We start from the raw sequence: 27,934 nt of genomic DNA, 5'->3' as shown, positions 1-27,934 counted from the left end.
GTCTACAATGTCCAACGTCTCCAATGAGAGGTGGACCCCTAGCCCCACGAAGTCCAGACGTGATTTCAAATTGGTTTCACCATGTGCTGAAGATACTCATCACAGCACTCCTCAAACGCTGGACAAGTCGTGTAATTTCCGAAATGCTCGTGCCAAGCCATCACAATCTGCCCTCAGTCAAATTCAGATAGATCGCACTTCTTCCCCATTCTACACAGGCAACACAAGTGAACCATGTGTGTGTGTCTGACTATCAATCATTATCTTTGATAAACTGATGATTTGGCCTAGCTTTAATTGCATTCTTATTATCACAGTATCAGCAGTATGCAAGTAAGTCATTATGGTATGCGTGTCTAAGCAAAAAATATTGTTAACTAACTAAGCAATATTTACAGAATGTGAGGAAATTGTTTCCAACTATCAGTGTGAACAGTTTTTGATATAAATGCAAGGGAAATGCAAAGAAAAGTATACATATCACACTACATATATATAAAAAATATTTTTTGCCATCCATGGGCGAGAGTGCATGTTGTCAGAACTTGAATGACTGGTCTATTAAACTTCCCTCTTTGTTGGGCCAGTTGTACAAACTCAGGACAACCAACAGCCAACCTGTAGTTTCAACATAATATGGGAACTGCGCTGTACATCTAGTTGCAGTTAAAACTCTTGATAAAATATCTGATAATTCAGGGGTGAGCAAATCAGTTCATAACTACTGCATCATCTGTATTTGAAAAGTAATAATAAATACTGAATTCTCGCTGAAGCTGTAACTGGGAATTGCTACAAAATACCAAGATTTAATTCTCTTATTTAAAGGCCGATTTGCACTGGATGTCAACGGTGTGATATAGAATACTGGGCGACTTCACAGTCAAAAGACAGAATGTTCACACTAGATGGAGCATCACGATGTCACTTTGCTAAACCAAATACTAAATGATGAAAGTGAGGTTATGAGATCGCATCCATGTTACAAAAAGTTAGAAAATAGTATCAGAATTAAGGAACTATGAAAAAATTTATTAATGGCCTTTTGAAATAATAGATCCAGCAATCAGTGAATGTGTATAGTGTCACATCATTTGTGTTCATTTACAGATATGTACCTGTGTTGCTAGACATAAAAAGTAATTCTGTATGATTCAGTTCCCTGCAGTTGTTTTATATTGTGTGTAAGACTTACCAACACAACTGATTACCTCAGCTTAACCTTGTCAACTTGCCACTGCAGCCACGATACTCCGATTTCTTCCCAGTGTCATGAAGAGGAGACCACACCATCAAGATCTTGCAAAATGGTAAAACCACAAAGGTCTCCACTGAGTGGGTCAAGCCTGCATAGGTCATAACAGCAATGTCACAAGACACCATGCCAGAGCTGCAAGCCTCACCATGTCCAGAGTCACATATGCAGACATCACCTATGGTTACCATTTCCCTTCATCGGTCAGCAACTACACTGTCACTGCATCCAGTAGCTGCACTTACTCCCTGGCTGGTACTTCGCACAAGAGCTGGGCAGCAAATAACATTTAGATTTACTTACATCTCAGATGCTCTGCACTAAAAGGCGGTTGAAGGAAGGGGGCTGTGTGGGAATATTCTATCCATCAACTGACTAGTGTGTGTTTCCTCTGATGCAAGGGGTTCCTTAGAGTTACACTCAGTGTAGAGTTATATGTGTTCATTTACATATGTGTATTTGTGTTGCTAAAAATAAAAATTAATTCTATATGTTTCAACATTCTTTGTACAGTATTTTATATGGGCCATAAGTCTTACCCACAGGTCAAAGCAAACTTTATAATGAATGTTTTTGATAAGGTTTGTGTGGTAAATTGCTGAGAAGTGAAACAATACAAAATGTGTGGTCAAAACATTTCAAAACTTCTGCATTTAATTGGTAGAGAAATTATATACATATAAACGCAACAAGTTTATTAATAAGGCAATGCATAGAGCTTTTCTTGTCACATCCACATGAAAATTGTTTCATCACTTTATTTTATTATCCATGTGCAGTATAGGCTCCTTCTCTGTCCAAGTACTGTAAAACTTAAAATCATATTTCACTTTCGGATATGTGGCCTTTCTTGTTGAAGACTACTCATGGAAAAATATTCTAGTCATCATGGAATACTCACGATATGTGCGAAAAATAAGTATACAGTTCGATAAAAACTAAGAAGACACAGAAGCAAGCGTGAGGGCAGCAGCAATAGATGCCCCTCCACCTATATCAATGTAAAACTTTCTTCTATGTCTACATCTACATCTATACTTACAACTGTGCTCTACAAACCACTGTGAAGAGCATGACAGAGGATAGATCGTATTTTACGAACTATTATGCTTTTCTACCATTTCATTCATATATTGAACACAGGAAGAGTGATTGTTCAAATGCCTCAATCCATGCTTTATTAATCTAATAATGTCCTCAGGATCCCAACGCGAGTGATATGTAGGGGGTTGTAGTATATTCCAAAAGTAATCATTTTATGTTGGGTCTCGAAACTTTCTAAGCAGGTTTCCTTGGACAATTTACATCTATCTTCTAGGGCCTACCAATCCAGTTCTTCTTCGTTATGTTGTGGGTCAAAAAAAGTGACTGTTCATGCTACCATTCTCTGTATACATTCCGTATCCCCTGTTAGTCCTATCTGGTAGGTGTCCCACACACTTCAGTAATATCCTACGATTGGTCACATGAATGATTTATAAGCAGTCCCCTTTGTGGACTGGTTGCGTTTCCTCTGTGTTTTATCATTAAACCAAAGTCTACCACCTGCTTTACTCATGACTGAACATATCTGTGCAAAATGTTACATCCTGATATTTTTATGAATTGACTGATTCTAACTTTGACTCATTGATATTATAGTCGTAAGGCACTACTTTCTTCGTTTTGTAGAATGTATAATTTTAATCTGTTTTCACTATCTCTAAGTATCAAATAACACGAAAAACAAATATATTTTTTCTTCTTCAGTAGAGCTGACTTTCTTACTGTTACAAAAATGTTATTTAATGAAAGTTATTCATCAGTTTATGTTCTTATCCATAAACAGTGCAGAGCTTTCCTCTGCCCAGGTATTGTAAAAGCTATATCATTTTTCATTCTTGAACATTTAGCTTATCTTGTTGAAGAACATTCCATGGGAAAAAATAACAAAGTCTTCATGACACATAAATTGACCAAGGTCCAAAAAATTATTATTAAAATATATCTGCGTAAAAAGGCAGCTAAAACATACTTCGTAAGTATTGCATGTTACACAATTAAAGATTATTTAGAGGGTTCAGGGAAGTGGTTAATAATGAAGGGGGACAGCTACAACACACCATCACATTGCAATACATGCATACAATATAATCTTTTTTGTAGAAAATCATGTGCCAAGATCTATAACGTATGATAGTAGTGCCTTATCAGTCTCCTGAGCTCAACATAAGACTCATTGTGGAGGGATTGTGACACAATTTTTCAGACAGACTGAAGTGAGTATATGAAGATGTGCATGGGATGCATGACATGTTTGCATTCCTGAGGTCAGTGTTCCAAACAGGCTGCAGGGAGTGCAAGGGACAGTGGTGACCAGCATGTGTCTATAGAGTATGCAGTGATGTGATGCGAAATGGTTTTATATTTTGCAAACTGTGTATGATTGAAAGAGTCATCTATAAAGGGACTGGGCAAATGAGACACTGTAGCTGTTAAGACACTGATCTCATGTATGAGAGGATGAAATTTGCTCTTCTTGGCCATCCTGATTTAGGTTTTCCATGGTTTTCCTAAATCATTTCAAGCAAGTGCTGGGATGGTTCCTTCAACAAGGTAACAGCTGACCAGCTGTCCTATCCTTTTAAAGATATACTTCTTTGTTATATGTGGGAATCTATTTTGAGCTATCTAGTTTCATTGTATTATGATGACATTTCCTATAGCATTGTGAGTTGATTCTTGGATGAATAAATAGATAAATAAACATCTGCACTGTGTCAAGGAAACAAAATGAATGCACGAAATCCGCTACCATATTGTGAGTGAATGCAGAATAGATTAACATCTGACTGATGTTACGTTCCGTTGATAGGCGTCTGAAACACATTGCAGACTGTTTTGACATCTTGTTCCATCACAACCTATTCTATTGAGTGCGAGTCGACCTTCAAGGCCCATCCAAATGCATCAATCTGTCTGCGCAGTTACCTGCACAAAAATACATGTTTGCAACAGATCACCACAATTAAGATGTGTTCACACCACTCAAGTTCCAATCCACCCCTCACGTCATCGGCCAGTGCAGAAAAGAATTTTCAATGTCAAGAGACTATGTTTTTGTAACCTTCAAGTTTATTTCATTCAAAACTGAAGGAAACAGAAAAGAAATGCGAAAAACAGTAAGACAGTTTAAAATAGTTTATAGTCTGGACGGTGGCTGCTTGAGTGAAAGCAGTTTTCGCACATAAATTTACTTCATGGGTTGCAGGGGGAACCTAATGTAGTTATTTGAAAATGGATTTGGGCATGTATAATAATCGTTTGACGCTCACAACTGCTAGTGTAATACAGAAAATACTTGTATGCAGATAGCAATACCTCCACATGAGTGGCTGACAGTGATGATAAGATTCCTGGCAACAAGAAGAAGCTACAAAGATCTAGAACTTTCTGTTGCAGTTTCGAAACAAGCACTGAGTGAAATCATACTCAACACATGCGAAGCTATTTACACTGTCCTGGAGGATGTCATGAAGGTAACTTAAGTACTATACCTCAATTATGACAAATTGCAGATAATATTTTTATGGTTCTAGATATGTTTGAAACACAGTATAGTCTTAGAAATTATATACATAGCCAATGAGCTATAGACAGTTTAGTTTGGTTCAATATCAGGATTTTAAATTTCCTGCCTGATGTGTACCAGGGACAGACTTCTGCATCCATATATAAAACTCCTTTATCAATTATACACAGGGAGTCATTGTTTATCTGGAAAGTTTTACTTCTAGTGTTGTGGCAGTGAATTCTACCATTCAGCTCTAAATTACTCCTACTATGAACCACACATTAAGAAGTAAAACAAATGTAATTATCCTTATGTCCCTTGAGGCACAGTTTCAAGATCTTTGATTATATTTTATGTGTTATATTCTATATATGTTTATTTATTAGCCATTCAGCATGTTTACCATTCAAATTGGCTATGTTAAAATGCATTTTACATATTCATAAAAGTATAGTTATTACTAATTTTTACATTATACATTATGCATGGAGATTTATATTAGTAATTTTTACATTTTACACACATCATCATTTTGCATATACACATAAATACATATAATACTTACTAATAAGAAGATTTCAAAATAATCATTATATAGTTTACATTCAAGAATTAATTATACAGTGTTACACATTTATTTAATGATAGTCACATTATTTTGTTGTTTATATATTCCTTCCAAATTAATTCCAAGATTTAGAGAGAGTGAGAGTTTTGACTGATTTTGGCAGTTTATTATAGAACTTATTGAGTAGTATGCTTTATTTTTAAACCATGTATTAATATCTCCTTAAATTTAGAGAGAGTGAGGGTTTTGACTGATTGTGGTAGTTTATTATGTAACTTTAGACTTAGGTGTTTGTGTCAGTGACAGCCTAGAATATGTTACATCAAGCGTGCAGTTGTTTCTAGTGCTGTGCGGATGTCAATTCATTCTCTGTGTAAATTGCTGTATATTTTCTTTTACATATATTAAGCAGTTATAGATATAGAGACTTGGGAGGGTCTTTATGTTTAATAGCCTGAAGTGCTCCTTACAGGTTTCTCCTGGACCCAATCCTTGTATACACCTAATTGTTTTTTTGCCATTTAAATACACAGTTTGTGCCTGTTGAATTATCCCATAACAGTATTCCATATTGTAACTGTGACTGAAAGAATGCATAGTAGCAAAGCATCAATAAACTTCTACTGACAATACTATAGTTCATACAGCAGGAATATCACACTTGCAAGTTTGCCTGCCAGATAGCTTGTATGGTCATGCCATGACAGCCTTTGGTCTACTTTTAAACCTAATAGCTTGACACTGTGTTCTCTTCTTTCCATACCTTCAGATCATAATACATTTCCTTTGTTTTTGTGTTGTTTATACATAACTCATTAGCAATACACCGCACCCTCATTTTTCTAAAAGTTCATTATTTTTGTTTACCGCCTCTTGCATATTCTCACCTGTGGAGATCGTGGTCATATCATCAGCGTATAAGACATTTTTGCAGGCTGTATAGTTTGAGAAGACATTAACATAGACAATAAAGGGGAAGAGTCCAAGAACAGACCCCTGTGGAATTCCTCTCTTAATTTTCATTAGTTCTGAACTTTCATCGTTCACATAGACTAACTGTTGCCTGTTATTTAGGTATGATTTAATCGTCCTCTTAACACAAGATTCTGGCTGTACTCTCTCTTTAAAAAACAGAGTCTACTTTCTTTTGCTTCACTGTCTGACAAGATTATGTCATAGGACAGTACAGATTGAAAGTATGTTAGCAGTCCCTGGCGCACATTTCAGTAAGCAGTGTGCGACCAATTATTTTTTTTACCATTTCCCTATTTGCTGTAGGCTCAACGACTTGTAATTTCTCTACTAAAGAATTTTAAGCATGAGCAATCTTATCAAATTTGCTGTATTCTCTGCTTTTTATTTGTTTTGTACATATATGACTTCTACATGTTGTATTGGTCTTCAGTCTGAAGACTGGTTAGATGCAGCCCTCCATGCTACTCTTCATCTCTGAGTAACTACTACAACTACTTCTGAATCTGCCTCTTGTGCAACAAATTTCTTTTGTCCCCAGTTCTATTCAGTATCTCATCATTAGTTATGTGATCTACCCATCTAATCATCAACATTCTACTGTAGCACCACATTTCAAAAGCTTCTATTATCTTCTTGTCTAAACTTTTCACTGTCCATATTTCGTTTCCATATACACTTCATACAAACACTTTCGAATTAGATAGATTAGATATTTCAGAAAAGACTTCCTGACACTGAAATCTGCACTCAACAGTATCAATTTTTTCTTCGTCAGAAACACTTTTCCTGCCATTGCCAGTCTACATTTTATATCCTTTCTACTTCGACCATCATCAGTTAATTTGCTACCCAAATAGAAGCTTCTATTCTCTTCTTGTCTAAACTTTTCATTGCCCATATTTCATTTCCATATATGGCTACACCTCACACAAACACTTTCAGAAAAGACTTCCTGACACTGAAAACTGCAGTCGACAGTAACAAATTTTTCTTCTTCGGAAACAATTTAAGTGTCTCATTCCCTAAACTAATTCCCTCAGCATCACCTGATTTAATTCGACTACATTCCATCATCCCTGTTTTGCTTTTGCTGATATTCATTTTGTATCCTCCTTTCAAGATACTGTCCATTCCATTCACCTGCTCCTCCATTACTTTGCTGTGTCAGTATACAGCCTGAATAATATCAGCGATAGGCTACAACCCTGTCTCACTCCCTTCTCAACCACTGTTTCCTTTTCATGCCCTTCGACTCACATAACTGCCATATTGTTTCTGTACAAGTTCTAAACAGCCTTTCGCTCTCTGTATTTTACCTCCAGAATGACACAGTCACAAGCTTTCTCAAGGTCTACAAATGCTATAAACCTAGGTTTGCCTTTCTGTAACCTACCTTCTATGAGAAGTCATTGGCTCAGTATTCCCTCATGTGTTCTTACATTTCTCTGGAATCCAAACTAATCTTTCCCAGGTGGCATCTACCAGTTTACCCATTGTTCTGTAAAGAATTTTGTAACCATGATTAATTAAATTGATAGTTCGTGAATTTCCACACCTGTCAGCTACTACTTCCTTTGGAATTGGAATTGTTATATTCTTCTTGAAGTCTGAGGATATTTCGTCTGTCTCATACATCTTGCTCACTAGATGGAAAAGTTTTATCATGGCTTGCTCTCCTCAGGTTATCACTAGTTCTGACAGAATTTTGTTTACTACTGGGGACTTGTTTCGACTTCAGTCTTCCAGTACTCTATCAAATTCCCATTTCCCTCAACTACATCTCGTTTGTATAGACCTATATACTCTTTCCACCCTCCAGCTTTCCCTTCTTTGCTTGGGACTGGTTTACCACCTGCGCTCTTAATATTCATACAAGTAGGTCTCTTCCCTCTAGAGGTTTCCTTAATTTTCCTGTATGCGGCATCTGTCTTTCCCCTAGTGATATATGCTTCTACATCCATACATTTGTTCTCTAGTCGTTCCTGTCGGTCTCATTTTTCAGATCTCTGTATTCCCTTTCGCCTGCTTCATTTACATTATTTTTATACTTTCTCTTTTCATCAATTAAATTCAGTATTTCTTGTATTACTCAAGGGTTTTTACTACCCTCTTCTCTTTACCTACTTGATCTTCTTCTGACTTCACTATATCATCTCTTAAAGGTACACATTCTTCTTCTACTTTATTCCTTTCCCCTGTTCGTGTCAGTTGTTTCCTTACGCTCCCTCTGAAACTGTCTACGGTCTCTGGTTTTTTCACTTTATCCAGGTCTCATCTCTTTAAATCCCTACCTTTTTGCAGTTTCTTTAGTTTTAATCTACAGTTCATAACCAATAAATTGTGGTCAGAGTCCACATCTGTCCTTGGAAATGTCTTACAATTTAAAAATCTGGTTCCGAAATCTCTGTTTTACCATTATAAATCAATCTGAAACTTTCTGATGTCTCCAGGTCTCTTTCACGTATGCAAACTTCTTTTATGATTCTTAAATCAAGTGTTTGCTATGATTAATTATGCTCTGTGCAAAATTCTTCACATGGGTTCCTCTTTGATTCCTTTCCCCCAGTCGATAAATTCAGCTACGAACTCTCTAGACCAGTGACGTGTACCTGCCATTTTAAAATTCAATACGCACACGCAGACGACAAACACTAGAGTAGACTGAACAAACAGCTGACTGAAACACGTTTCGAGCACCAGAGTTGCGGCGATGTCTGCGCAGGTGTCATTTGTGACCCAAAGATTTCAGAAATTTCGTTTGAGTCTCCAACTACCAGGTTCGCAGGCATCTCATATCTGCGCAAATCTCCTCTTCACAGATAGCGATCTGTCCGTGCAGATGTTACATGCGCAGACTTTTTGCGCAGATGGACGTTGCGTGTTGAGGCGGTTTTACATCCGCGGTTGAGGAACTTTTTGACTACAAAATTTTTTAAACAATGTGCTGAATTAATATATAATAATTTGGCAAGTATTTATCTGATTGCTTCTTCCGTATCAATATTCTATGTTTAATTTTTTATTTCGCTCATATGACTGGTAGATCTTGTTGTCGCCATCGATTTTATTTTCCTACGTTTCGAACATTCAGTGTCAAAGAGATCACAATGTACATATTTGTTTGTAGCTGCTTGTTTGTTCTAGGCCAGAGTGTAGTCTTCGCTTTTGAAATGCTTTTGTTTTCACGTAAAATATTAAAGAAAATGAAATTGTTTATGTCATTTGGCTTTAATTTGCCACTATGACGTGAATGTGGTGTAATTTTTCTCAGAACTAACTATAAGGTAATTATCAGTAACCTTTATGACTGGGGGCGCCAATATGTTGTGTTGTCATAAACTTGTTATGGTGCTGGGAATGTCACTCTCAGTTGTGGTGGAGTGTTAATCGATGGTGGTACATAGTACATAGTGTGTGGTGTAATGCAACTGGAAGAACTGGATATTGCCGTGGAGAATGAGAGCGCAGCGATAGAGTTTGCTGTACAGCGAAAGTTATTACCAGGAAAGAAAACTCTCTGTCCAGCATGTAACATAGGAAATGTGGGGTGGTACAAGAAATCGAATGATGGTTTGAAGGTGCCATTTTCCTTACGATGTTCCAGACGAAGATGTCGTAAGAAGTGGTCAGTTACCAAAAACACTTGGTTTTTTGGTTCTCATCTAACACTGCGACAAAATTTTATGCTTATTTATTTCTGGATTCGTGGAGATAGCATTGGAGAAGCATCAGAAAATCTGAAATTGAGCAAGACCACGGTTATGGACTACTATCAGTTCTGTAGGGAAGTGTGTTTCGTTATTGTCAGTAATCGCACAAAACCTGTAGGAGGGCCAGATCACGTCGTTGTAATAAGTGAGTTTCAGGTAGATAGGGTTTTTCCAGCCCAAGTGAAGAGAGTTTGTTTTTTAGAAGGTTACGACAAGACAACAGAGGAATGCTTTTTGATTGAGCTTCATGATACGGATGAAGACATTGTAGTTCAACTGATTAAAAAGTTTGTTAGGGCAGGATCATCCGTGATAACCGATGCGTGGGAATCTTTCAACAGACTGAACAGCGAGCATTTTCAGAATTCATTTTCGGATCATCCGATAAAATTCTTCGAATCTATTAATCCTGATAGAGAAACGAACCAAAAACGATGCATGTTCCGGAAAACGAATCGCTTTGTTGAAACTGAAAGTCTGGAGATTAAAAGCCAAGACCTGTTATTGTTTCAATATTTGTACTTCCACCCTATTGAGTACCTGAGCACAGGAGAAAAATTCGACAGATTTTTAGAAGACATTTCCCTAGTTTACCCAGGTCCTTTCAAACAACCATTGACCGCTGTAATTTACTAGAGGTAAGATGTAAATTTGATTGCGCAGTATTCTAATTAAGAACATATTTCACCAAATTGTTGTTTGCTTCAAATGAACTGAAGAAGCCATTAATCTTTGTGCAATCATTTCACTAAAAGCATCATTAACTAACTTGATGTCTTCGACTACAGCAGAGCAGTGAATCGGTAATTAACTTATAATTGTGTTAAATAAATTACAAAGCTGCATTGTGACGACATTTTGCGTTAGAAACAATTAGAAAATTACCGAAAATTAATCATTGTGCAATGTTATCCGGTACTTCATATAGAATTTTAGCCAACTTTTTTTCATTCCTAGAGTGTATAATATCATCAAATTGGAGTTTTGAGCTCAGTTCCCGTGCTGGCAGAAGAATGATAATGAATTAGGAATGGGTCCACCTTTTTGCGATTACACAAATAATTGTGTTATCGCCAAAACCACAGTTGTAGCATCCTCAGTGTTTTTTTATTCTTTTCTTTTTATTTCACACACACAGTCAGATAAAAGGAAAATAAAAAAAAGATGCACTGAGGATGCCTCAACTGTGGTGAAACATGTTTGGCTTGTAAAACAAAATAGTAATTTGTGTACTTGCTAGAAGGATGACCCATCCTTAATTCGTTACAGTGTGTAATATTATTTGTTTTTCCCCATTGAAGAAATAAGTGTACCATTTTGCCTCTCTCAAGTGGCAATCCTAGGTACACACTTCTAAGCTTGGCTGGGAATGGAATTAGTTAAGGTATACCTGAGGGTTGGTTTTTTGTTTACCCTGTGCCTTCATAATTGTCACAAAGCAGTAAGAGTTCACTGAAATCTATGTTGACACTTAAGAAGTGAGAGCTTGACATAGTCATGACGGCATAACACAGGCATCCACGTTACAGCAAAATGTTTGACAATATTATTAATTCATTTACTGGATGATGTCTAAAATTACAGAAATGAGCTGTCTTCAGCATGTACAATGACATTATGCCATTTGTTTTGAATGTACACTTCAGTGTATCAATAATATTTGAATAGTTGGCTGTAGGTTAATAAGTTGGCAGAAACTTTTATCCCACATCTTAATGGTACTGATCTCTATATTTTCCTTACTATCTAATCCATACTACCCATATGCTTCTGATATTACTGACACACACAGATTTTATATGTAGCATTTGGAGTGATAAATTCTTAACAACTGCACTTGAAATTCAATGCAGTATTACAGTGTTTGACTAGTGTGTGATATAGGACACCCCACCCCCATGCAAAAATATAAAGGCTGTAGCGAAAGACTGCGCTGTAGCATAGCCCAAGATCCAAGTCATGTTGAAATGTGATAATTTGGTAGTGAGTTGACGAAGCTAACAAATGTGAATGCCAAATAAATGATGTGGTAAGAGATTGACCTGTAACATAGCTTGATGTTTACATTTGCACCATATTTAACCCACTTTTTGTCGTAAAAATGGTTTGCAAGGTAAATTCAGAAGATGAAGATTAAATAATGAACAAGGCTTTGAGTAATTTGATGTATATTATTTACTTATACATACACAACAAAAAGTCAAGAGGGGGTCAACTACCTTCTGATCTAACAATGACTTAGAGCTGTCCTAAAGATCCATCTGTCACCAGACACTATCATATTGTAACCTTCAAGAGGCATAGGGATGGAGAAAGGAAAGTTGCATCCTTTCATAGACAGCTGCAGTAGGAGTATAGATAGCAAAGTCAAAGATTTTTTAGCTTTTTTTTATATATATATATATATATATATATATATATATACACTCCTGGAAATGGAAAAAAGAACACATTGACACCGGTGTGTCAGACCCACCATACTTGCTCCGGACACTGCGAGAGGGCTGTACAAGCAATGATCACACGCACGGCACAGCGGACACACCAGGAACCGCGGTGTTGGCCGTCGAATGGCGCTAGCTGCGCAGCATTTGTGCACCGCCGCCGTCAGTGTCAGCCAGTTTGCCGTGGCATACGGAGCTCCATCGCAGTCTTTAACACTGGTAGCATGCCGCGACAGCGTGAACGTGAACCGTATGTGCAGTTGGCGGACTTTGAGCGAGGGCGTATAGTGGGCATGCGGGAGGCCGGGTGGACGTACCGCCGAATTGCTCAACACGTGGGGCGTGAGGTCTCCACAGTACATCGATGTTGTCGCCAATGGTCGGCGGAAGGTGCACGTGCCCGTCGACCTGGGACCGGACCGCAGCGACGCACGGATGCACGCCAAGACCGTAGGATCCTACGCAGTGCCGTAGGGGACGGCACCCCACTTCCCAGCAAATTAGGGACACTGTTGCTCCTGGGGTATCGGCGAGGACCATTCGCAACCGTCTCAATGAAGCTGGGCTACGGTCCCGCACACCGTTAGGCCATCTTCCGCTCACGCCCCAACATCGTGCAGCCCGCCTCCAGTGGTGTCGCGACAGGCGTGAATGGAGGGACGAATGGAGACGTGTCGTCTTCAGCGATGAGAGTCGCTTCTGCCTTGGTGCCAATGATGGTCGTATGCGTGTTTGGCGCCGTGCAGGTGAGCGCCACAATCAGGAGTGCATACGACCGAGGCACACAGGGCCAACACCCGGCATCATGGTGTGGGGAGCGATCTCCTACACTGGCCGTACACCACTGGTGATCGTCGAGGGGACACTGAATAGTGCACGGTACATCCAAACCGTCATCGAACCCATCGTTCTACCATTCCTAGACCGGCAAGGGAACTTGCTGTTCCAACAGGACAATGCACGTCCGCATGTATCCCGTGCCACCCAACGTGCTCTGGAAGGTGTACGTCAACTACCCTGGCCAGCAAGATCTCCGGATCTGTCCCCCATTGAGCATGTTTGGGACTGGATGAAGCGTCGTCTCACGCGGTCTGCACGTCCAGCACGAACGCTGGTCCAACTGAGGCGCCAGGTGGAAATGGCATGGCAAGCCGTTCCACAGGACTACATCCAGCATCTCTACGATCGTCTCCATGGGAGAATAGCAGCCTGCATTGCTGCGAAAGGTGGATATACACTGTACTAGTGCCGACATTGTGCATGCTCTGTTGCCTGTGTCTATGTGCCTGTGGTTCTGTCAGTGTGATCATGTGATGTATCTGACCCCAGGAATGTGTCAATAAAGTTTCCCCTTCCTGGGACAATGAATTCACGGTGTTCTTATTTCAATTTCCAGGAGTGTATATATATATATATATATATATATATACACACACACACCAAATTATCACATTTCAACATGACTTGGATCTTGGGCTATGCTACAGCGCAGTCTTTCGCTACAGCCTTTATATTTTTGCATGGGGGTGGGGTGTCCTATATCACACACTAGTCAAACACTGTAATACTGCATTGAATTTCAAGTGCAGTTGTTAAGAATATATATACACACACACACACATTGAGATTTTTAAAAACTATAACAAGACAGGTAATTGTGTCCTGCAACATGCCCCAGACATCTGAAACTGTACCTTCAGAATGGTATCTATCGTTCCCCTGTCTATATTAATACATTTTCATTTAACTTCCAGATCTGTATAATAAAACGGTATGGCAGCCACACAAAATGTGCCAGTTTCTGAAATAATTAGAAATAAAAGTTCAGGGGATGATGAACCTAAGAAGAAATCTCGTGAAGATTGGAGGAAAGCAAAAGAGCTTGAAGAAGCAAGAAAGGTAAGTTCACAGTAATAAGTTTGAGGAGAAAATGTTGATGAACAAGATTTGGTATTAAATATTTGACCCTGCTACTATTTAAAGTTAGTGTGTCAGCTAGTTGCTGACATTTTTATAAAAATAATGAAAAGATCTTTTGTTATTTGCATATATTAATAAGTAGTTTCTCAATAGGCAGGAACAGCACCAGCAGCAGTTGATGAAGAAGGAAAAGATATCAATCCTCACATTCCTCAATACATATCACAAGCACCATGGTATTTTGGATCAAAAGGACCTACACTAAAACATCAACGGCCTCAGCCAGAGAGGGAGAAGCAATTTGCCCGTGTTGATGATTGGTACAAGAGAGGTGTTTCTGTGAGTGGCTTAAAAATTTTTTCACTTTGCCAATAGCATTTTTTGTTACTGTCATTGTTTAATTACTGTAAAATATTTCGTGTCTGTGTTACTATAGGCACCTGCAGTAAACAGTAACCCTATCATTGGTATATTTCTAAACATTTTCTTGTTTCATGATGCTAGAGTTAGTTATAAGTTGCACCTTGCAAATACTCGGTGAGCTTCTTATCTTGACCGTTGAGGTGTTGTCAGTTTCTTTTCTTGTATCTTGATTAAAGAATTTGATTTTGTTTTTCTCTTTAATATTGATAGAACCAAACTATCATCTAGTTGTGAACTGTGCATGAAGTATTTACAATACAAATGAATGTAAGTCAGAATTCCCAGTTTGTTAAAGAAGGAAATATTTTCAAAATAAAATGGTGAAATGTTTTCTGAAAATATAGGAAAATAGTGCATTTTACAACTTACATTAATTATGACAATTTTATGTACCATATCACGACTTCTTGTGACCATAGCACAACAAACTGTACAAAAGGGGGACTGGTTTGGAAGGCTCTTTAATGTGCTGTATCTTTGAAACTGAATATTTTTGAAATATAAATATGAAATCCACTAAATATGGCATAGCTTTGGAAACCGCAAAATCAAAATTAAGTTGCAAGATGTGTTTGTCTAATAAAATCAGAACACAGGACACATCATGTAATCAGCCAATCACATCACATTTTTAGTGTACAAACGGGTCGACAGAAGTGTCAGATCCAACGCGTCGGCTTTGACCCGTGACGTAAGGGTGTTGTCGTGTGTGACGTCATGACGGCGCGGAGTTTGGTTTGAGTGTGGCTGTCTCCAGTTCTGTTTTATCTTATTTTATTTACTTTTCTGATCTGTTCGTTCTATCTCGTGAGATTTTTTTTTTTTAATTCAAAAACACTTATTACTTATTTTAATTATCTGTTTCCTCGAATTTCTGTTTTAGTTTATTATATTTATCTTTCTGATCTGTTCGTTCTATCCCATGAGATTAGTGTTTTTTTAAAAAAAAAAAAAAAAAAAAAAAAAATCAGCTACTGAAGCATCTTTATTTTCCTTGGGTTGCAGGGGTTACGACCCCTGGGGAGGTGGGTGGGTATTCATGCATGGCTGTCTTCACTTACACGTTGTAGCTATGCAAGGCGTCTAAATTTGTTTATATTTAGTTTGCCCCCCACCCAAAAAACCCCATTTCCCGTGCTTGTCCCGTTAGTGTCATTAGGCTTCTTGTGGAAAGTGTGTATGTTTGTTTTTGTTTCCACCATATTTGTGACATCATGGGTCAAAGCAGACGGGTGGGATCGGACGCTTCCGTATTTCCGTACAAACACACGAATGATGAAAAAGCATTAAGCATTAGACAAGAATAAAGTAGATGATGCAAAGAAATGTACAGTGTGTACAGTAACACACAGAGAGATGTCATCACATATCTTTAATGTGAGGAAAGTGAAAGCAATGGTATCCTCAAAAGGCATGAAATTGTGGTCGCTGGTAGTGCTTTGCAGCATTCTTCAAAAGAATTACTGGATAACAGTTCCGCTGGAGAGGTAAAGTTTATGGAACATGTACTCTGTTTGTTACCAAACAGAATGTTTGGTCTTTCTGCTGTATCATGGGATGGCACCTCCAACATCCCATCATGGTGTGTGTGTGTGTGTGTGTGTGTGTGTGTGTGTGTGAACAGAATGGTCTTTCAAATGTACAAAGTTCAGAATATGATTCACTCTAAGGTGCCAAAAGCCTTCATTGTTTTGAAGCGAAGCAGTTGCTAATAGTACTAATCCCCTTTGATTATTTGTACCAAGACAAAGTCCAAAATTCATCTGGCTCAAGGCAGATTTTTTACTCTTGGGCTTTGCTGTGTTTGCTTTTCCCCAAATTTTGCCTTATCTGTTTAAACAGTTTCTAATCTTGTAAGTGCTCGGAATTGTTTATCGCCCCCCTTGATACACCCTTCATGACAGAGGGAAGACCAGTCAGTCATCATACTCTTAAATGTGCCAAAATTTGTGACAAGTCTCTCCATCTTCAGCCAAAACATAGAGACCCGCATGGCACAGAAGTTGGAGACTATTCAGACTGTCATTTGCAAATCACTGAATCAAGTACCGATGCGTGGACTCTACTTGAATATTCAGTGGACCTGACAATGTGATTACACTTCTGTCTTCTGTATGCAGCAGCAAAGGGAAGAGTCCTCATTCAGTAAAATGTTACATGATGCATGGCATTCTTGACAAAGTCAATTACTTCTGGCAGTACATTGTGCTCCTCAAATCCAGTATTTGTCACAACCTAAATTATTTGCAAAGACATAACTTTGCTTATTGGTATTCTGTGTGTACAGTGTGATTATAATTAAAGTTGAAAATACTGTAAACAAAGAAGCACTGCTCATAATGACATCAAATGTGAACAAAATGTCAAAGAAGGAAACAAAGGAAAAAAAAAAAATCTTTCCCACTGCCTGGTGCTGTAAGAGTCATAATGTAAATGGGTGTGACTACAAGCAATAGTTGAATTGTAATATGATGGCAATGATGCAGATTGCGTGTTAAACCAAGCATACTGTGCAATCGCTTTCAACAGTTGTGGTACTGTTAGGTAAGCCAATTGACCAAACTAAGGTCGTACCACATCAAATGGAAAAAAATCGGGTTTTAATCATCCTGAGACAAAGAACCGCATAAAAACAATGAAATTGGCTTTTGTCACGAGACAGGTGCAAGAAATGTTCACTGTGATGTCTACAGTTCTTTGCCACAAGTTGAAATTGGGGGAAGTAGCATGTTCCACAACAGATCGGAGTGTCTCAAGGGTCATGTTCAGAAAGTGTTGTGTAATGTGTGCCCACATCCAGAAGTCAGACAGATTAAGATCAGGTGATCTGGACAGCCAGCCTGTAGGGATATGATGGCTGATAATTCTAGTGTTTCCAAAATGCTGTCTTGCATACAAATGATCCTACCCACATATCCACACTGTAGAAGGGTTGGCTGATGTTGGTGCACTTCGACTTTCAAAGCATGTACCAGTGATGGTACGAGAACAGGGCCCATAACCTTGAAAAAATATGGCCCTACAATAAATGGTACTGTCGACTGGCTCCACGCAGTTACCTTTGCAGAATGAAGCCATCCCAGTTGATGTCCAAAGGAATTTTTCATTACCATGGTCTACAGTCCTGTGTATTAACATGTGATTGGAGACGGAAGTAGGCTGCTTCTGTCCATAGAATGTCGTATGATCGTACATTGTCCAGTTCCATCCAAGTAGAAATTCTTGAACAAATGTTTGTCTTACTGGAAGTTCGGCATTAAGGAACTCCTGAACATGGGTAATTTTGTGTGGATAGCAGTGCAGGATGTTAAGTAGAATTTTATGCACTGTGCTCAGACAAGTCCAAAGTTCGAGCAGTTTATCATGCTCAGAATGTTAGATCACCACTGCTCTAACCCCTTGCTCTCCAACCCTAGGGATGCTGTGGCCATATCTTCCACTGACACCAGATGAATTGTTTTCTCCCACTGCCACATTCCACTTCAAAATCTGCCTTTTCAAACAATGGAAAGTCTAGGTTGGAATACTGGCTCTAGCTATAAGTAAGGTACGTTGTTACTCACACTAGAGATGACACATTGAGTTAAAGACAGGTGCACCAAAGAGACAGTTGTACACTGAGCTTTTGACCTAATCCTCCTCCAGAAAAGTGCGTGCTTACACACACACACACACACACACACACACACACACACACACACACACACACACACACAGAGAGAGAGAGAGAGAGAGAGAGAGAGAGAGAGAGAGAGAGAGAGAGAGAGAGAGAGAGAGAGCTTTTAGTTGTGCCTGTCTACAACTCAACGTGTCACCTTGTGGTGAGCAGCAGTCTGTCCTTTTCATAATACTGTTGAACTTGTCTTTCAAAATTTCATAGTCATTTGCTCCACACCTTTGCCAGATAACAGAGGAGTGCCTTTGTCATACCCTTGAGTACTCTGTACTTCTGCAGAGAACTGGCGCACAGTCATCATTCTTGTACAAGAGCTTTATCAGCAGCTCATGATACTGCATTGACACAGTCATTCCCAGTGTCTCGGTCGTGAACTGAGGAACAGCCATGTATCCTGCATCATTTATTTTGTATGTTCTACTGCTTGCTGCACCATCTAGCGATTCTATTTTTGTTAAACTTTTCCATAATGTTTCTCCCTTCTCCAGGAATTTTCCATTCAAATTTGAAGTCATTCTGAGCAGTTTTTTTATTTTTTTATTTTTACAGTGTTTTGAAACTGGAAGTTCAATCATTACGTACACTAACTTGTAGATGTGCAACATAAAAGTGGTGTTGTAATTGGCTGATTAGATCATGTCTTATGTGTAACCAGGTTTTTCCAGCAATTCAAGCTGTCCTCTTGTTTCTGAGCCCAACCACACAATCTGAAATCGCAACCCATTTGACAAAAAGACTGCGAAGAATGCAAATGTAACTGCTAAACTCCCAGCAATTTAAACTGTGCTAAGATGTCAAAACCTAACCATACCTTTGGAAATCACGATATGGGAGAAAAAAGGGGAAGAAAACCAAATATTTCTCACAAATAAGAATAGAAATGTCATTGCATCATTTGCAGCAACTTAGACTGGAACCACATCCCTGAAAGAGAAAAAAGCGGCCAATATTGATGAGAACCAAAATTATTTGTGAATGCATAGCACTGCTTATCCTTATACTGTATATATACACACACACACATTGTTGTTGCTGTGCTCACTGTCACTGACTGATGGCAGCAATCAAGCAGCTGCCATTTTAATTGCATGTCTTTAGGAAGCTAACATGCCATATTTGGTGGATATCATGTTGTACTTGCATATTTCAAATACATTTGTTTCTGTGGTGAGTGCATTAAAGATCTCACGAAACTGCATTGTTTGCAGTATGGTTTGTTCTATTACAGTGGCAGGAAAAAAGGGGGGGGGGGGGGGAGAAAGAGAGAGAGAGAGAGAGACACGGATACTTGCAGTTTACAGAATCATGTAAAGTTACCCAGTTTGTACATTGTAAGCATGCATGCAAAGTTTTTTTATGCAGTTCCTTGTGAACTTTGAGCAAGGAATATTTAGCTCTCGTATGCTCGGTGAACTGACTTCGCTGGGTGTCTTTGGAAGGACCCTCCAATCTCTTGTTTCTTTCCATCACGTGAATTTTCAACAGGAACCTGACTGACTGTTTAGACTCGTGGTGGCTAAGAACTTGTCATAACAAGCCTTAATCGTCTTAACATCTGGTGGCTTGCTTTGAAGATCACTTCAGAATATTTTTTGGGCAGCAACACATGATTTCATTTCTGCATACCATACCACACTATCTTGAGGTGTAGTCATTTCTTGTGATTAAGTTGTACCCAAAACAAAACAAAAGGAATATTTTACAAATAATCCACATAAAACTTATTGAGTTGCTTCAAGTGATGCTGCAAACCATAAGTATCTATGTGTCACAGTTTTTTTTTTAAAAAATTGCTTGTGGAAAGCGGAGAGGTTTCATGTGAACATCCTGTATTTCAAAAATACTGTAAAAAATATCGACCAGAACAGCAGAATTGCTAAATTTGTAAGGCTTTTTTTTATCCTTGTACTTAATTGTAGCAAAATGTGAAATATATTTCATGTGTAAAATCCCTAATCATTCCAGACAAATGCTGCAATAAAATACAGGAAGGGAGCATGTGAAAACTGTGGTGCAATGACACATAAGAAAAAGGACTGTATGGAGAGGCCACGGAGAGTTGGTGCCAAGTTTACAGGTAAACTGTTATAAATAGGATTACCAGATTTCAGAATGCTAAAAAAGGGGTCAGTTTCCGTATTTTAGGATGAGAAAAAGAGGATACTTTCTATTACTTAGATCTATTACATAAGGAACAAAAATTAAAAACATTACACATATGTCAAATACCTACAACACTTAAGAACTCATGTATTTCGCATTTGACTAAATCTTTTGAAAAAGTTCCTTTCTTGGCACACAAATTTTAAAAAAGTTATTGCAGTCCAAATTTCACCTTTGCAATCCCTTTTACGGTCTATTTTTCTCCTTTGTCCACTGTGGCCGTATTATGGAGAACAACCTCTCAGCACAAGAATTATGGGCTAGCAATGTGAAGAACTGTGCAATTTTAATTAACTCACTAAACTGTTTCTCGATACTACACGACTAAACGTACTTGAACCATTTTTTGTGGGCTGGTTATGATTTTCCATCATAGGTGGCAGTGAATTTTTTTAAACTTGAAAACTGGTTGAAACCTTTTTTGTCATCAGTTTTAATGTTTTTGTTCAACAAAAATTTGATTGATTCTTCCACATATGTCCACAATATATCTGAAAAATCAAGCCACTTAAAACAAGAAAATTCACAAAATGGTTCCATCTACATATTCAGGTAGTCCAAACATCCTTCATAGAGGATACCAACATAGCATTTAAGGATATGGGATACTTATAAATCGTGAAAAAATCGAATTTTTTTTATGACTGTATTAAATTCTATAGTCTTTCCTGATTATATTGATATATACATTATAGGGTTTCAAGTGAGAAATGACCTTTATGTACCAAACTTTGAAGTTACGGTCATTTATGCCACCATGCCCCCTTTATTTCTGTTACAGAAACCAGTATTATTTTGGAAAAAACTGTGGACTTTAGATTTCCAGTGATTACATGTATGATACGTTGTATATGTTGACAACAGTGCAGGTTTCTAGTGTCTTTAAATGGGTATCTTTGCTAGCATTTACTTTTGTTACGCTGAGGCTGTTTGTTCATGTGTTACTGAATGTTTGTCGTACTTGTATATTTGTGGAAGTACATATCCTTTCGTGTGCAATAAATATGAACTATGCCACACATCAAGATATTCAATAAAAGGAAATTCTGTGGTAACCAGTACACAAACAAAGCAAACCACACTGTTGAAAGTGACCTATGTATCAGTTCTTCAGGAAAGAAGCTCCCAATGGGCACGCCTCCTGGTAATTCAAATTTTTGTCTTACAAGTGGAAGGCCTCAGACACGGCCAACCGATTCGGCTCAAATTTGGCAGGTCGCTTGTGTACAACCTAAAACGAAGGACTCTAAGATATTTTGGGTCAACACCCCCGCAATTTTGAAAAAATCGCCCCTAAAAGTTATGAAGAGCAATCGACTCAAAATTGGCGGGATCGTTAGAAAATTGTAAATAGAGCATTTATCATCATCAGGTATGGGATCCAAAAATGCATACTATTCCAGAAATCGAGGAAAGAAACTTTTACAACTGTCGCTTCTGTACCCACATGGTAAAAGCATTTTGCTGACAGCACCAATAGTGCAACAGCTAAGGTAACTGGCTGGGAATGGGAGAACTCGGTTTTGAATCTCGAAGAAACCTAGCGGATGTTATTCTTTTCGTTTGTATTTTTCCATATCTCAATTGACAGGAATAGGAGGGTTAATAAGGTAAGTAAATCAATAAGGAATATTAATAATAAGGTAGGCAGATAAATTTCTCAAACCTCTTGGGGTAGGAAACAACTAATATGTTACTCCAGGTAACTTTACAATGGCTCTTCCAGTCACCGTTACGTGTCCTCACTTTTCGTCGAACAACTAGATGGATAGTACTTGTCATATAAACATTTTGAAACAAATATACTCACGGCACCGAGAACATCTAATGAATGCAATCTTTTGAAAGCTGCAGTGTTCCTTCCGAAGAGTCGGCGGAAAACAAACGTGGTTTACATTTAAAATACGTCTTTTTCGGGAATTAATTTTGATGCGTACCATGCATACAATATCATTGCCTGAAAAATTGGTGCTGAAAGTTGGTTATGAATTATGCTGCAAACAGTTATTGCATCCGTGCGGTTGTGCAATTCCCACTGGGTTTCCAGAAGCGCACTGCAGTTCTGAAGCCTGGAAATAGTTTTTAACCTGGCGATAGAAATAAACATTGCACAGGTGTGCAGTTTGGCGTATTACTTTTAATGTGCACATCGGCTGACCCTCGCCATCAATAAACATTGTGTCATATATTGTAGTATTACTTTGTCCACTCCAGGAATCCAATACTAGGCAAAACTTGTTATCAGAAACGTATGGTTTTAAAACATTCTCAAGAAATGTTCTGTAAATCGCATTTGTCAGTTTGGAGCAGGTAATGTAAACATTTTTCAACGAGTCGGTTAAACGATTGACCTCTTCTATAACCCAACGACCAAATGTAACAATCATTTCTTGTAAACACAGGAAAACCTTAGGCAACACTTTTCCAGGGGCTGTAATGGTATATTGCGCCATGTACGAATGTGTTAGTATGTTTTTACTACCAACTGCGACAAGGGTTCGTTTTTCTCCCTTATGCGATAACGTGCATCGAATGTTCACACGATACTCGCATCGTGTTGTAACCTCCCCCCTCACTTATCGACCTTAATGACAGTGAAAAATTAAACCGCGTGTACCTAATGGAAATTTGGGAAAAGCAATCGTCACCGAAGTTAATCTATCGGTAAAGAGGGAGGAAAGGGTTACATCTAAATGAAAGGAATAATGCAAATGAAACTGGTGGAAATTAATTTTGAAAAGGGGTAAAGTTAATAAAGAAAGTAAATGTGCGGCCGTTACGTTAACAATTAACTAGCGGTAATTAGATATTTGAGATTTGGGGGAAATCACGGTCGCCAGTCCTAAGGACAATTACTATAGTAACTGAAAAAGAAAGGTTATTACACATATAATTAACACTAGAAGCGTGGCAACTAAAGGTTGACACGTGTAGTGTGAAAACTGAAAGTTTGTCAGAAGTAATAAATTTCGCTACACTCTGACTTAATTTAGCAAAAGAATTAATAAAACCGGAAAATCGAAAGTTAATTTAGTGACTGAAGTTAATAGTGAGCTTTCTTTCTGAAGCACATCGAAATCCAGTAAAATACGGTTAGTCTTGGACTACCTCAACAATCATTTCAAAAGCAACTTGACTCTACGCAATTTAGAAACAAGAGATTTAACTTTGAACTTGAATTAAATGATTCTGAACTATTAACAATAGTAAAATTTAGTACGTACCAAGCTGAGCTGCAGTCACAGGTAAGCTAAAATATGCTAACAAAACTCGCACTCTAAATTTGTGCTCGTGTAACCTAAATATTGTAGCCAGCTACTGAACTTTGAAATTAAAGCAGTGAAATCTAATCATATTATTTTAATGCTGGCGTTTGAATTTCAACGACACTCGGGTTCATTTCGGAAAAGGAAGGGACCCTGCTTGGCAATGCAATTGGGACAATGAGCAACAAAGGTTCATGCTAAGTTGCTGTAATTTTGCGAGGCAAATGGAACAATTTGAAAAGCTGAGGTCTGCCATACAGTTCTGAAACTTTACGTGCTTTTAGTCTTCCTTGTTGGTTGATTGAAGGTTTGAAGCCGTCGATCGAGGAGGTGGCGACAGTCACTCATTGTCGGCCGTCGCTGTTGCAGAAGCTGGATGTTGGCGCGCCTTCTTCTCGACACGGTCACCAGGCGAAATGGGCTCTTGATGTGCGCCAGCTAATGCTTCCCGTCCGCGACACCATGTCAGAAACTATCATCGCGAGTCGAGCGCAATTACATGCTGCCAAACCCGGAAAGCGCGGCAACTCGCGGGAGCGTCACACAACACACCTGCTCCACTCGCTACTCCAGCCAGACCCTCACTACCCGCGCTCCACGCGGCAGAGTTAACACTACCAAAGATCCTACACACTTTGATTCTTCACACGGCCCATCGATGTAATCGTTCGATAGCAGTTTTCCCCAGGCAAGACCCAGCGTAAAAATACAAATAATATTTACGAAACAAACCAATTATACATCGACATAAGTGCATAAATATATATATACAAACAGTAAAACAATTACAATATATAAAGAGACAGAAATGTCATATCTTGAGGTAACAAAACAAGGAAAAAAAAATAATAGTACAATAGATGAAAATAGGAGGATATGCATTTCCGGCGTTACAGTGTTTGATCGGTGTTGATCACCTAATCACAATTAAAACCGGTCATAAATGACACCGTTTGCATGTTGAAAAGAGCCGCCACTTCCTGTATATCTTCTATATTTTGTACCTCCTTATGAGAGACGTATTTAGTGATGTGCCGTTGACGAATTTTATACTCCGATTTGAAATTTCTTGCCCAAGATAATGATGCAACAAATGTCAAATCCTCGTTGGCCGTATACTGAAGAGATGCACCTGCAGCCCACTCCTGAAGTATTCTCGTTGTTACATTCTCGTTATGACAATGAGATTCGACAAATCGGTCGTGTGTCCACTTATTTATCGCCTGGTATTTGTCGTATCTTGTCCCTCCTTTAACGATATCACTTTCCCACAATTTAAAGTCTTTCTTCCTTTTCAGGGCTGTTGTTGCTCCATTCTTTTGCTGTTTTTGTAAGTTCCAATTTGGATTATTCCTGGCTAGCGCTACTGCCTTAACTTTTACATCAAGGGGTATAGTGCTGTAGTTAAATCGTTTAGTAACCGGTTCGTAATACTCATCGGGAACAGATGAAGCGCACATTCATAGTGATGTGGAGGTTTCCAAAGTGTTATGACCATTTTGCGATTCACTAGTCGGGATATCTTCCACTGAATCACCTTCTGCTTCGTCTTCATGGTACAGTACTTAAGTATCAAGAAAAGTCATTTTGTTCGTCAGCTCAAAAAAAATCTCTCAGTGATACCCGCTCCTATCAATCTGGATCGCCGAGAAACAGACCTGGCTGCTTCAGGTAGTACATTGATAATGCATCTGTATTGCAACACTTTAACAAACCAAAACACAGCGACGGTAACTTCCCCTTGCTGTCGTCTGTGATAGGCTCCCAACTATATATTACAGAGTTAGTCGAAGGGTGTACATCCTCCATTATTCAGATTATGCCCCTGAAAGATATGACAACAAATCATAACTAGTTACTACGGCATAAACAGATGAGCTAATTACTACAAACTACATACAGTACTCGTCATATGTTACTTACGGAATAACACTGTATTCATTCACAAAACTTATTTTGTTCACCACATTAATGATGGAAAAATCACTACATGTATCCGCAAGGTTCACGGCAGCCTCATGACGGAAAACAACTCTTTCCGATTGGCTGCTATAAGCCTCGTGCTGGACACCTTCTTCCAGATTCACAACTATGATACGACGGAGAGGCAACCGGGACAACATAACTCTCCCCGCGTGCATTCTGTCCCGTGCCTTACTGTAAACAAGCGTCGCACTGTTGGCTATCTGTGATCCCCCGTGAGGAATTCGAAGCACTCTTTCTCGTAGTTGTTTTCATGTGACAAGGCTTAAAAGTTTAATACTTTACTAACTCACGGCGTTTGGGAAATTAGTTTGCCTACCTTATTATTGTCATTCTTTATTGATTTTACCTTATTAACCCTCTTATCACTATCAATTAAGATACAGAAAAATACAAACGAAAAGAACAAGATCCGCTAGGTTTTTTTCGAGATTCGAACCCGGGTTCTCTGACGCCCAGCCAGTTACCTTGGCCGTTGCGCTATCGGTGAAAAGCTCTGTTTACAATTATCTATCGATCCCTCCAATTTTGAGTCCATTGCTTGTCATAACCTATAGGGGTGATTTTCTCAAAATTGTGGGGGTGTTGACCCAAAATATCTTAGTCCTTCGTTTAAGTTTGTACACAAGCAACCTGCCAAATTTGAGCCCTTCCCTTGTTAACAATGATGCTGTTTGTAGGGGATTTGTTGTTGTTGATGTTGGCATTTTATCTTTGATAAAGGATGTAGCGGAATATAAACAATGTGATGGTATGGGCTGTCTGGAAATAAATTATAAAAATTAAAATGTAAGATATGATATTTTTTATCCTTGTACTATACATACTAAGTGGAATTCAATAGGTCTAGTACCTCAGCCATCATGTGATGCATATCTGGTAAAAATTTGGTCTCCTTCAAATGTATAACATTGGCTTAAATGGTACCTCAATTTGAGGAAGCATTTTGGGAAAAAAATTGCATCAATTTCTTTGTAATTTTTTTTTAAATAACCCTAAGCAGGTTCAAAAATGTTCTAAATACTTTTAATTTGTGTAGAAAGTGTGCTGCATTACGTGATATCAACAAAAAAAATCTGTAAAACGTATACACTACTGGCCATTAAAATTGCTACACACGAAGATGACGTGCTACAGACACGAAATTTAACAGTCGGGAAGAAGATGCTGTGATATGCAAATGATTAGCTTTTCAGAGCATTCACACAAGGTTGGCGCCGGTGACGACACCTACAACGTGCTGACATGAGGAAAGTTTCCAACCGATTTCTCATACACAAACAGCAGTTGACCATTGTTGCCGGGTGAAACGTTGTTGCGAAGCCTCGTGTAAGGAGGAGAAATGTGTACCATCACGTTTCCGACTTTGATAAAGGTCGGATTGTAGCCTATCGCGATTGCAGTTTATCGTGTCGCGACATTGCTGCTCACGTTGGTCGAGAACCAATTACTGTTAGCAGAATATGGGATCGGTGGGTTCAGGAGGGTAATACGGAACGCCGTGCTGGATCCCAATGGCCTCGTATCACTAGCAGTCAAGATGACAGGCATCTTACCTGCATGGCTGTAACAGATCGTGCAGCCACGTGTCGATCCCTGAGTCAAAAGATGGGGACGTTTGCAAGACAACAACCATCTGACGTTTGCAGCAGCATGGACTATCAGCTCAGAGACCATGGCTGCGGTTACCCTTGACGCTGCATCGAAGACATGAGCGCCTGCGATGGTGTTCTCAACGACGAACCTGGGTGCACGAATGGCAAAACGTCATTTTTTCGGATGAATCCAGGTTCTGTTTACAGCATCATGATGGTCGCATCTGTGTTTGGCGACATCGCGGTGAACACGCATTGGAAGCGTGTATTGGTCATCGCCATACTGGCGTATCACCCGGCGTGATGGTATGGGGTGGCATTGGTTACACGTCTCAATCACCTCTTGTTCGCATTGACGGCACTTTGAACAGTGGACGTTAAATTTCAGATGTGTTAAGACTCA

The 27,934-nt window shown here is 38.8% G+C and overlaps 1 protein-coding gene across 3 annotated transcripts in view; it reads left to right on the top strand.

Moving 5' to 3' along the window:
* Nucleotides 1-9,479: 9,479 nt before the first annotated feature.
* Nucleotides 9,480-27,934, top strand: part of LOC126476960 (pre-mRNA-splicing factor SLU7) — a 73,985-nt gene continuing 55,530 nt past the window's right edge. The window contains exons 1-4 of one of the 3 annotated variants that reach the window (XM_050103580.1): nucleotides 9,480-9,635; nucleotides 14,260-14,404; nucleotides 14,579-14,764; nucleotides 20,490-20,601. In XM_050103580.1, coding sequence (XP_049959537.1) covers nucleotides 14,279-14,404; nucleotides 14,579-14,764; nucleotides 20,490-20,601 — 424 coding nt within the window. In that variant the 5' untranslated portion in view covers nucleotides 9,480-9,635; nucleotides 14,260-14,278. Of the gene's footprint in view, nucleotides 9,636-9,840; nucleotides 9,977-10,039; nucleotides 10,700-14,259; nucleotides 14,405-14,578; nucleotides 14,765-20,489; nucleotides 20,602-27,934 lie in introns of those variants that run through there. The other 2 variants (XM_050103582.1, XM_050103581.1) reach the window with 2 other exon arrangements.

This window comes from Schistocerca serialis, chromosome 1 (genome assembly GCF_023864345.2).
Source record: "Schistocerca serialis cubense isolate TAMUIC-IGC-003099 chromosome 1, iqSchSeri2.2, whole genome shotgun sequence".
Lineage (NCBI taxonomy): Eukaryota > Metazoa > Arthropoda > Insecta > Orthoptera > Acrididae > Schistocerca > Schistocerca serialis.
The sequence above is the reverse complement of the archived record's forward strand: the minus strand, read 5'-3'. Positions and strand labels throughout refer to the sequence as shown.